Raw genomic sequence first — 12,207 nt, 5'->3', positions numbered from 1 at the left:
GTTCTGCATAGCACTTCAGTTGCACCATGTTTTGCACAAATGAGCAGCTTTTTTTTTTTTTTTTTTTGCGGTACGCGGGCCTCTCACTGTTGTGGCCTCTCCCGTTGCGAAGCACAGGCTCCGGACGCGCAGGCCCAGCGGCCACGGCCCACGGGCCCACCCGCTCCGCGGCACGTGGGATCCTCCCAGACCGGGGCACGAACCTGCGTCTCCCGCATCGGCAGGCGGACTCCCAACCACTGCGCCACCAGGGAAGCCCCCAAATGAGCAGCTTTTATGGATTCACAATGTGTATTTCAGTATTCAAATAGAAAGGCTTCACTGACAGTTAAAATAGGACTTCAGATTAAAGCTCTTACCTCAGAAATGGGACACTTTTATTCTTGGAGAATAACTGTTTATTTATTTTTTTGTGTCTGCTTTTTTTTTTTTTTTAATTATGAGAGTATACATGCTCATTGTGGAAGATTTACAAACTATGGAAAAGCATAAATAAACAGAAAAGCAAACCCAGCCTTAATTACATCATCCGGTGGCCACCATGGTTAATTTTATGACATTCCCCCCAGTCATTTTGAGATCATACTGTTTTTATTTATTAACATCTTTATTGGAGTATAATTGCTTTACATTGTTGTGTCAGTTTCTGCTGTATAACAAAGTGAATCAGTTATACATATACATATGTCCCCATATCCCCTCCCTCTTGTGTCTCCCTCCCACCCTCCCTATCCCACCCCTCTAGGTGGTCACAAAGCACCGAGCTGACCTCCCTGTGCTATGCGGCTGCTTCCCACTAGCTATCTATTTCACGTTTGGTAGTGTATATATGTCCATGCCGCTCTCTCACTTTGTCCCAGCTTACCCTTCCTCTCCTCGTGTCCTCAAGTCCACTCTCTACATCTGCGTCTTTATTCCTGTCCTGCCACTAGGTTCTTCAGAACCATGATCATACTGTTTATAATTTTGAATATTTTTTTTACTAAGCCTTAAAGCATACTCATTTCCCACTGGCAACAGTTTTTTAGTAAGTGTGAAAAAATATGTCTTGGCTTTCAATATCAAACTAGTCATGAAATAAGGTTAACAGGTTACATTTGCACGACGTGTTCCTTCATACCTCTATCATGAAAAATTCCAAATAGACAAAATTGCATTTTAAATACCACAAGGATAATCAAAGTGAAAAAAGAAACCCCACTGAAATCTAAACATTGGATTAGATACTGTTTTCAATCAAACGGTCAGAAGATTTCTTATAATCAAAAGGAGGGTCATTGTTACAGCCCTTGATGACACTTCAGTGATTGACAAAAAAGTTAAAATTGCTATTTAAATTTTATATACAGGCCAACTTTAAGGCATGAAAAGAAAACAAGATAAAAAATCTGTCATCCCTTTCTGGTTCCAAAATTATTCAATACAACAGATAATTTAAATGTCAGAAAAAGGCTTTTCAAAGGCTTCCAGAAATATTGACAAATTACATAAACAATTTTCACCTGACTAATATTTTTGTCATTTAAGAGGTATTCTTACTTTATTAAAAAACACTTTCTGAAGTCTTCACATCAATCTTACCTGTTAAACAATAGTACTATTCAATTAAAATTTCAATAGTACATGTTCATCCTTAAAGGTTATAATTTGTTTTAAATAGCACAACCATCTGTCCTGTGATGGCTTACATGAGTTTAATTATTGGAGAAGTCCGAGTGGAATTTCTCCCACGAATACACATCCTGCTGAACTGTACTAAAAACATGAGATCTGACTCTGACATTTTTTTAAAAAATAAATTTATTTATTTTACTTATTTTTGGTTGCGTTGGGTCTTCATTGTTGCACGTGGACATTCTCTAGTTGCGGCGAGCAGGGGCTACTCTTCGTTGCAGTGCGCGGGCTTCTCATTGTGGTGGCTTCTCTTTTGCGGAGCGCGGGCTCTAGGCAGGCGGGCTTCAGTGGTTGTGGCTCGCGGGCTCTTGAGTGCAGGCTCAGTGGCTGTGGCGCACGGGCTTAGTTGCTCCGCGGCATGTGGGATCTTCCAGGACCAGGGCTCGAACCCGTGTCCCCTGCATTGGCAGGCGGATTCTTAACCACTGCGCCACCAGGGAAGCCCTCTAGTCGGTTACATGTTATAATTTAAAAAGAAACCGGTGCGGGAAGTTAAGAGGTAGAGAGTAGATGTGGACCTATACACATAGCAAAACTAATAGCTGATGGTGAGAGCTTCAAGGGAGGTGCCAGGATGATAGAAAGAAATCCGATATCCTCTTAAAGCCATGCAATGCGGAGGCGCACAGACGTGGGAACCACGGCACTTCTTGCCCAGCAGGTGACGTGGTATCTGGTGCCTTCTGGAGGCAGAGGAGAGTGCAGCACATTGTAAAAAGATTTCCATTAAGGAAAAAGTTTTGATGCTTAAATGAGTGACTTGCTGTTATCTGGAAAATCTAATTATGTAGAAACTGACAGTGCAGGATGAAAGAAAGAATGCTTAATAACAATGTGAAAGGCAGCTGTTAAGGAGGTGTAGCAAATGCAGGGGGAGGCGTTCAACAAATATATTTGAAAAGTAAATTCAATTTCTAACCCTGTCTAGCCCCGCTCCTGCCAGGATGCCTAACTAAATGAATGAGTGAGCAAATGAATGAATGAATGCAAATTGTCCTTCCATGGGACCCCCTCCTCAGGGCTGTTCTACGGTTCTTGGAGCTAATGCTGTGTCAAGGTGTTGGAGACGGACAAGGGCACCTGTCTGGTCCTCAGTCCTCATCCATACTTATACCCGAGAGGTCCATCATCCCCATCTACACAGTGTCTCCTACAGCCAGAAGCTCTCCTGGCTCTTGCCTTGTGGAGGCTTGGAAGTCTCTGCCAAGGCTGGCTGGCTAGGATCCTGTCTGCCTAGAGGCACCCGACTGTTGTCCTCTCTGTTCCTGCTGTTACCCTGTAGGTGCTGCTCTGCAGAAGAATATAGGTTCTGCCGGCTCTTTGCAAAGGCCCCCTCCTCATTTCTCCTCCCCAAGACACTCTCTGCCCATGACTCCCCTTTGCCCTCTTCTCTGCAAACCTTCTACATTCTTCTTAACGATCTGCCTTTGCAACACAGCCAAAAGCTGTGCAGGCAGTTTTATGTTTTTCTGGTACTATATACTTCTTAAGGTAATGAGCTGGCTATCTGTTTGAATATGGAGAAGGTAAAGGGGAAAATGCAAAGAACACTCCTCCCCCATCTTGTCCTCTCTCTCTCCCTTGAGAGTTCAAGCCAGTTGAGAAATAGGCTCAGGCATCAATCAGAGAGATAAAATGCACTTGCTCATTTATGACGCGTTTGTTAAATAGCATCTGTGGTCCCAGAATTGCTCTAGGCATTAAGACCACAGAAGTGCCTGAAGCAGACAAAACAGCCATCTATTATTTGCAAAGTTGCATTTTAAAACTTGGCTTAGCTTGCGGTGGAAATGACATCCCTGAATTGAATTTATCCATTGTAGTCAAAAACCTCAGTGGCTGGAAAACTGAAACCACCCCTCCACCCTTCCAGTATGGTTCCCTGTCCCCAGTGAACTCACTGCACAGAAGATCCAGGGATGGAGAAAAGAACACCAGCAGACTCAAAGCTGGCAGCTCTAAAAGAGAAGGGGCCAGAGCAGGCTGAAACACACACACGTGTGTGCACGTGCACACATGGAATAAACCCTTCTCCAGACTCACCCACTAGTACTTGAGTGGGTGGAGAGGGACAGAAACCTCGTCCCACATGCTTCAGGGAGGGTGAGAGTTCCTATTTTATGGGTAGAGGAAGGAACATGAAGAGGGAAAATTATTCCCTTTGCAATTAATATTGCAGATTTTATCCAGACCCCTGTGAATTTTTCCTTGTGAATTTTTAATTTTGAATATGATGTAGGTGAATTTATCTAGATATGCTTACTCCTTCATTTTGCTCTAGTGTTTACGCTTAAGTGTCTATTATTACTAATTGAGGAGACTATTATACAGGGGCCTTCTACTTCCATTAAGCTACGCATCCCTAAAAGTTATCATTTGTGTGTATCACACTAAATATATCACAGAAGTGAGTTCAGATCAGACGCACTGCTCACACTTCCCAGCTCTGCTCTATTCTGTGATGATGGGGAGTGACTCCCTTCAAGCCGTTTTCCAAGATGGCTGGCTTCCACCTGGGTCCAGCCGGTGACAGGCACTGGCAGGAGGCTTGGGGGCAGGCGGAGAAGCCAGGGCGTTTGCACCTCAGGTTGCATCTTTAACAGTGGCCGAGTCTGTTGTTCCAGCCGCTCCAGGTAGGTCCACCGATTCCTGTTTCTGCCAAGTGACCAGGCCATAGCATCCAGGATCGCCACCTTCTCTTTGTCCCCTCAGCCTGAGTGGTTCTGGCCTCCTGCTCTTTCTGATCTCTGGGCTGCTTTACAAAGAGCCCCAGTTGGCTTTGCCCCTCTGCCATCACATGTGTAATCAATTCCGTTTTAAGTTCCCTCCGTTTTCAATACATGGAATGGTCTCTGTTTTCTACTTTGGAGTTTGAGGGTTTTGCCTTGAAAACTGTCTTCATTTACATCTTTCTCAGATCATGAAAATGAACTCCATCAACTGAGTGAGGAGGAAAGAGTATTCCATGGAAAACTGGTGTCTGACGATTTGTTATTAGGTGGTCTATGCAAAAAGGTTTCCTTGGTCCAGTGTTTGGAACATGGTGGGTTAAAAGAAGTCAAATGGGGCTTCCCTGGTGGCTCAGTGGTTGAGAGTCCGCCTGCCGATGCGGGGGACGCGGGTTCGAGCCCCGGTCCGGGAAGATCCCACGTGCCGCGGAGCGGCTGGGCCCGTGAGCCGTGGCCGCTGAGCCTGCGCGTCCGGAGCCTGTGCTCCGCAACGGGAGAGGCCACAACAGTGAGAGGCCCGCGCACTGCAAAAAAAAAAAAAAAAAAAAAAAAGTCAAATGGGTTTAATATTAGATCTCTCAGAGTTTAATGTTCTAGTATGCATTGTAACTTAGGGCAATCATACACAGAACTTCCCAAAGTTAGTTAACCAGGGAACCCCCTTTTCCAAGGGCTTTCTAATAACATTTCCCAGGACTCTTAATGCTTCATACAACCCAGTTTGGAAAATACTAAACAACAATCCCCTCAGACGGACTTTTGCTAGGAGTGGGGTAGAATAATTTGAGATGGAGATTGCCAGCAACATTCCCACGTTCTTACTTTAAGTGATGTACATATTTTAGATACCAGGTGGCTAGCCTGATGCCTCATTATTAAATTGAAGGAACTTATTCGTATTCCCACTCAGATGGGGGGAAGCTGGGTTAGGAGGATAAAACTTGCCTCGGGAACCACCTGAAGAACGTGAGGGAAACCTAGTTCAACATCAAGTTAGATGGAAGGGAAAACCCGGGCCTAGGGCATTCTGAGGGCACCCACCTCAACCTTAAGGGCATTGGCGTGAGTCTCATTCATGGTCTGATCTGGGGTAGACCGACGCATCCAGATGAACCTACAGGAAAAATGACTGCAGAAAGATTTCCTTTTAAATTATTGTAGACTCCAGCAGGACATGCTTTAGGAATCCTAGACAAACCGCAGTGCAGTGTAGCGGGAAACACGTGGACCAGACCAAGTTCAGTCCTGAGGCACCAGGGACAAGATAATTAACTTATCTAAGCCCCAGTTTCTTTTTCTCTTTTTTTGTTCTTTTAGTTTTTTGGCTGCGCGGCACGTGGGATCTTAGTTCTCTGACCAGGGATCGCACCCGTGCCCCCTGCAGTGGAAGCGCAGAGTCTTAACCACTAGACTGCCAGGGAAGTCCTGAGCCCCAGTTTCTTTACATTTAAGAATCTGGAATTTAATGATCTCTACATAGAGCTGTTGTGAAGATTAAATGAGGTATGCGAAAGCATTCTGTAAAGTGCTATGCAGATATTTGTTAATAAATTATATTTTAGTCTTCTATAGTCAGCTCAATGCCCTCTCCCATTAACATCTGTATGCTTCATTATGTTTTAGCTCTATTTTTCAAATTATAATTTTGAAATAATTTCAGAATTAAGTTGCAAAAATAGTACAAAGAACTCCCATATACTCTCCACTCAGATCCCCCCAAATATAATCAGAGCACAATTTCAAAACTCAGGAAATTAACATTGATATAACCTATATGCCACAGTCAAACTTCATCAATTACCCCACTAATGTCCAATTTCTGGTCCAGGATCCAACTGAGGACCATATGCTGCACTTGTTATGTCATCTTCATTTCCTTGATCTGGGAATTTCTGGGTCTTCGTCTTTCATCATGTTAATAATTTTGAAGATTACAAGCCAGTTAAAGTGTAGACTATCCCTCAGTTTGGATCTGATGCTGTCTCACAGCTGACATTAACATTTTGCATTAATGTTGTGATTATTTATTCAGGCCATCAAAGGTGATATAATGATGGAAATGCAGTGTCCTGGTTAAGTGCCTGGACTCTACTCAGAAGACCTGGGTTTAAATTCTGGTTCTACCAGACTGTGTGACCTTGGCTGGTGACTCAGTTTCCTTGTCTGTCAGATGGAGAAATGTTAATACCTATTTCATAAGGTTGTCAGAATTATTATTATTATTATTTTTTGCGGTACGCGGGCCTCTCACTGTTGTGGCCTCTCCCGTTGCGGAGCACAGGCTCCGGACGCGCAGGCCCAGCGGCCACGGCTCACGGGCCCAGCCGCTCCGCGGCACGTGGGATCCTCCCGGACCGGGGCACGAACCCGCGTCCCCTGCATCGGCAGGCGGGCTCTCAACCACTGCGCCACCAGGGAAGCCCCTGTCAGAATTATTAAAGGAGTGAATATATGTAAAGTTATTGGAACAGTGCCTGGCACATAGCAAGTACTAAGTGTTAGCTTATATGAGGAGTTGGGATTTTAGTGGCTTTACTGGTAGGAAATATGTCCTAACAAATTGAAGAAGAGAGCAAAGAAGCAGCAGGCATTTTAGCGATGAACATCCATCGCCCCTCTCCTCTCAGAGAGCCAGGGCCAAAGACCTTTGGCTAGCAGGCAATTCTGCTCCACCAAGAGGTGCACTGTTCTTTCAGCCAGAGGCCTGCTCATAGCACTTGCTCCTAATCCCATGAGATGAGGGCTTGCTTGGTCCACAGTAGGTCCACGTACTAGGAACTGAGGCCACATTTCCTTACCCTTCAGTTGCTGGGAAATACGTGTCAAATTAATTTAAAAATGTTGTGAAATAATTAAGCCCCCCATTTTCCTGACAACTATTCCCAGAACTCAGGCTTTCAAGCTTCATTAGTATGCGTCCAGCACTTCAGCTGCGGACACATTCACTGAATAACCATAGTGATAACCTCAGCCCCTAACCTTTGCATGTGCTTCTTGTTGAAGGGGCCAAACCACTCAGCCCCTCACAATACTTACTTTATTGGCCAATCCTGGGTAGACTCCACAGTGAGGCAGCGTCTTAATAGGCTGGATGGGGGAAGGGAAGAAAACCTGAACAGACTAATTCCAAGAAGGTAGAAAGAATCTAAGACATTTCTATGAAAATTTGGTAAATGACAACTATTCATTAAAAATGTCAAAGCAACAGCAAAACCCCTTAACAGAAAACTAGCAATGCATTCAGCTGACTAGCAAATGACATTTTACAAAGCAATTATGATCTTTTACCTCATTTGATCACCCTTCACCCCCAAGACACCCTTTTATAGGCGAGAAGAAAGGACTGAGAGGGAAATAGCTCTAAGTGGCAAAGCTGAAACTTAACTCAGGTCTTACCTCCAAATATAGCACATTTCCCACTTTACAACAACAAAGAAGGAGGAAATGCTCTAAATGTAGGTCAAAGACTAACAGGATTAAAAGACTACAAAAATATAGAGACTGAAGTGTAAAAACATAATGAAACCAGCTATAGTGGAGACTTTGGTTTCTTAGAAGTCAAGGAGGGCAGGGTCTTTCAAGGAAAAGGACTTTCACAAGGCCTTAGATGCAGGCTGAGCAACGACACAGGGAAGGAAGGGGGATGGGGAGGGGGGAGAGGGGTGTAGGGGAAGGGCGGCGAGGGACAGAAAGGTGTACACACACACCTTTGGTGTAAACACACACTACTGTAAAATCCCTGTATCTTTGGGTACTTAAGAATCAAATGATTTCAGTGGGATGCAGACACGGACCATATATCGTACGACCTCCAAGGAGTGAGCACTGCCAAGCTCACGGCAGACTTTCAATATGTATTTGCTGATTTGGCTGGACTTTTACGCATGCAGCCACCAGCAACATACAGCCTTATTCAAAACTCCCACAAATATCGGAAACTCCCCAAATTAGGTATTGCCCTCAGGTGCTAGTTGAACGTATGCAGAAATGGTCAGTCTTTTTGAGCTGTACAGGCAAAGAGGAAATTAGAAACTTATTTCCCATCACCAAATTGCTTCCATATTACTTTCACGTCAGACAGACCTTCCCCAAAAAGAGGCTAAAAATATCAATCATATCATACCAAAGTTTATTGATTACATCAAACAAAATTTCTGTAATGAAAAAGGCAAATTGCATTCGTAAAAGATGGCATTCACATTCATTATAGAAAGCAAAAACGATGTAAAAAATTGCTGAAGTGAAAAATGTAATATTGCAGTCCCATTTTGCAAGCTGAAAAATGATTTTGTCAACACTTGCATAAAATCTGCATTTATATACTGCATGTTATTAAAAAATTCCATCACTAAATTATTATGGATTTTGCAAATTCAGGCTTGTATTTTATACTGTTGCTGGTGTAAATGTGGTAGATATGGAATTTATGTTTTCAGTTTCGTAGGTAACATCCTCAAACAGTGGAGAACAGCTGTGAAAACTACAAGGACATTTTGTAGTTCAAAATTATTCAAATGATGGGTACATGATCCTATTATTACATTTTACCCCTTTCTCTGACACAAAATAAGGTGGTTAGATTGTAGTGACAGGAATACTGGATGGCTTACTTCAAGTTATTCCATCTGCTAACCCCACATTAGCCAATTTTTTTGCTCACTAATAAAATATCTTTAAAAAAATAAAGTCAGGTCCCTCTCAAGGATCTAGGCCATGATATTACACATCGTTGCCATCGTGAATCTGAGCTGCAGTGTAATGTGTAGCTTATTAGACACAACTCTACATCCCCCCTTGTCTTTCTTCCAGGATGCAAGGAATTTTCCATGCCACCAGTTATATTTCCACTACCCTAGATATTCTGATTATGTCAAATCTCCACGGTCTGCATTAAACAAGCCTCTCTAATTAAGGTTGGCTCTTTGTATTCACAGTCCTTATAATTCTTATGTAAAACAACAATAACAATACAGCAACAACTATAAAAACAAGAACAACAACAAAACATCGAAAACGTTCCTGGGTCTGATTTTTCAGCTCTTTGGAATAGGTAAAGAATATATTGACTTGCTTTTCAGCAGACTGCCCCAAATACTAGGCTACTAGAACACAGCACACTTAGGAAGGTGTGATGGCACCTAACAAAATACTCAAAAATAATACTGATAGATGAGAACAAATGAAATAATGAAAAGGGGTCAGTAATGATGGAATGGTTTCTGACAACTGAAATTATGTCCTTTCTAAAGTTTAAGGAAAATTACACCTAAACATTAACACAAAATATAAATGGAAGAATCAAATGTGCCATATGGACTTTATAAATACACTGGTATAGATTGAATCTAATACTTCTCCAAATCAAGGTACAATATAAACACTAATAATAGTACAGGCATGCCAGGAAGACAACCAAGAATGGAAACTGGTAAGAAAATACCTTTTAAAAGACCATTTCAATCTAGTAGTCAAACGTAGTCACTTATATCCAAAAAAGGCGTGTTTTTTTTTTTTTTTTTTTTTGCGGTACGCGGGCCTCTCGCTGCTGTGGCCTCTCCCGCTGCGGAGCACAGGCTCCGGACGCGCAGGCGCAGCGGCCACGGCTCACGGGCCCAGCCGCTCTGCGGCACGTGGGATCTTCCCGGACCGGGGCACGAACCCGCGTCCCCCGCATCGGCAGGCGGACTCCCAACCACTGCGCCACCAGGGAAGCCCGTGTGTTTAATTTTAACATTTAATAAAGACACACCACATTTATATGTTTTAGGTGAACTCCTTAGGAGGTTAAAACCTCCCTCTAGTCCAGTTAAGTCAAGGACTTTACCAAGGTGAATCTCGTGGTTTAGAGTTAGACCGTTACTCTAGCCAAGTTTGCTAAGAGAGACAACATTCATGTTCAGAGTCGTGCTATGGACCCTTCCTCCTCCCAAATCAGCAAGTTAAAAAAAGAAAAAGTGTTGCATATATGCACAGGTGCGACCTCTTTCAGATAAAAACCATTAACAGTTTGAAATCAAGCTATTCTTCCTTCCTCTCCACAAAAAAAATTATAAAAGACTGATGTTCAGAATGGCCTTTATTTTTATGTAACTGTGGTTTTGCCTATCTTGCCTCAGATCCCAGTAAAACTGATATTGGAAAAATCTATTATATCTTAACTATTTTGAGGAGCTACTGATTGGAAATGCTTTCTTTTCAAATCTAGTAGCCTTACACTCATTAAGTGTAATCCAGAAGAACAAAAATAAATAATTTCTTTTGATTTTTGCCAAAATATCCAGGGTTAACATTCTTTCCACCTTTCAAGTTATTTTTTGGCAAGGATATTCTATCAAGACCAAATTAGCATGTGGGCGAACAGAAAGGATTAACTACTATCGGATGCACTGATTTAGTCCTCATATTTTCAAGTATTCCTTTCATATGTTGAAAAAAAATAATTTAACATTATCATTCAGCAGGAACAAGAAATGTGATCCAAATTGCCTATTTCTTCTGCCAGGCAAAAAAAGTATTATTAGCAAAATCTATTCATTCCCATTGCATGACTTCTACTTTATTATACTACTGTATTTAAATCCATTCAGAGTTCATGGGTTAAAAGAGCACCCATTTGGTAGTTATTTTATTCTATCTAAAGCCAGAAATTCTAAATAGTCTTGCTTTCAACCTTCATGTAATTCATAACTTAGAGCTTTGGCCGTAACGGCTACTTACAATAACTGTAAATGCTTAAGAGAGTCATTTGGTATCTTAGTGGACATTTATTCTGAACCTTAGACATAAGATAGTGGTTTAGTTTGTTGCATATCAAGTATCCTGAGATGATAACTTTTTGTAGTTGCTTCTTCATGCTTTCTTTTAGCTGTAACCACTGTCAATATGCTTGTAGGACAATAACATAGGCAGTTCAAGATTCGGATTCTGAAAGATTTAAAATACACAGAGTTAAAAGTTTTATCTTAATAATAACGTAAAACCATCTGTTCAGCATTTAAAAAAATAATAAATCAAGTAGTAAATTTTGTTATGAGAATAAAACAATTGTTTTAACAAAGCTGCCAAGTTTTATTCACATGCAGGGAAAAAAAAAGTGACACAATAACCAATTTTGAATCCTTTATTCATTTGTCAGCTGAATAGATTCAGACTTGCTTTTTGCTTTTGGATTGCTCCGGGGTTCTTTTAAGAACTTTTACCACTAGGACAGCAGAGGCTTAGCTCACTAAGATCCCTTCTAGTCTGTGAGGGACAGAAGGGACATGAAAACAGGGACATTTTATTTAGCTTTCTATCTCTAGCACCTAGCCCAGTGTCTGGCACACAGCAGATGCTCAGGACATGTTGAATGAATGCATCAACTGGTTTTTGGTTGTGTTAATTATGACAAAGTCTGAAGATAACATTGTTTTGAAAGACTGTTATGAAAGTACTTTTCCTTTACTTAAAGAAACATGTTTCCTCTCTATAATATTGAAGTTAATTTTCTTTTTGGTAGATTATGTATCTATGAGTCAACTGACTCCTGTTTTTCTTATTCATCATCTTTTTAGAAAAGAAACCACAGAAATCTCCCTAAGAAATCTGTAGATTCTTCTTTGTCCTCTAAACACTATCACACGCTATGATCAGGATGGGGCATGATAGGGCAACTGATCAGTGAGTATAAATCAGGTATGTGGAGAAGTGGAAGTCCTATGTCAAGGGAGTGAACCTACCCCTTGATTCTCCACTCAAAAATCCAACTTTTTAAAACCTGAGTAGTGGAGGGCCTTAAGGGGTATACTATTTTCTCCCCCTTTAG

The 12,207-nt window shown here is 41.9% G+C and overlaps 1 protein-coding gene across 9 annotated transcripts in view; it reads right to left on the bottom strand.

Moving 5' to 3' along the window:
- Positions 1–11,147: 11,147 nt before the first annotated feature.
- Positions 11,148–12,207, bottom strand: part of ATP11C (ATPase phospholipid transporting 11C) — a 162,790-nt gene continuing 161,730 nt past the window's right edge. For all 9 annotated transcript variants that reach the window (XR_010838562.1, XM_067023020.1, XM_067023024.1 and 6 more), the window contains one exon: positions 11,148–11,327. Coding sequence is in view for 3 of the 9 variants with exons in the window: in XM_067023024.1 (XP_066879125.1) it covers positions 11,265–11,327 (63 nt within the window). In the remaining 6 variants the exon portion in view is untranslated. The remainder of the gene's footprint in view (positions 11,328–12,207) is intronic.

Source organism: Kogia breviceps, chromosome X (assembly GCF_026419965.1).
Source record: "Kogia breviceps isolate mKogBre1 chromosome X, mKogBre1 haplotype 1, whole genome shotgun sequence".
Taxonomy (NCBI): domain Eukaryota; kingdom Metazoa; phylum Chordata; class Mammalia; order Artiodactyla; family Physeteridae; genus Kogia; species Kogia breviceps.
Note: the sequence above shows the minus strand (reverse complement) of the source record. Positions and strands in the feature narration are given on the sequence as shown.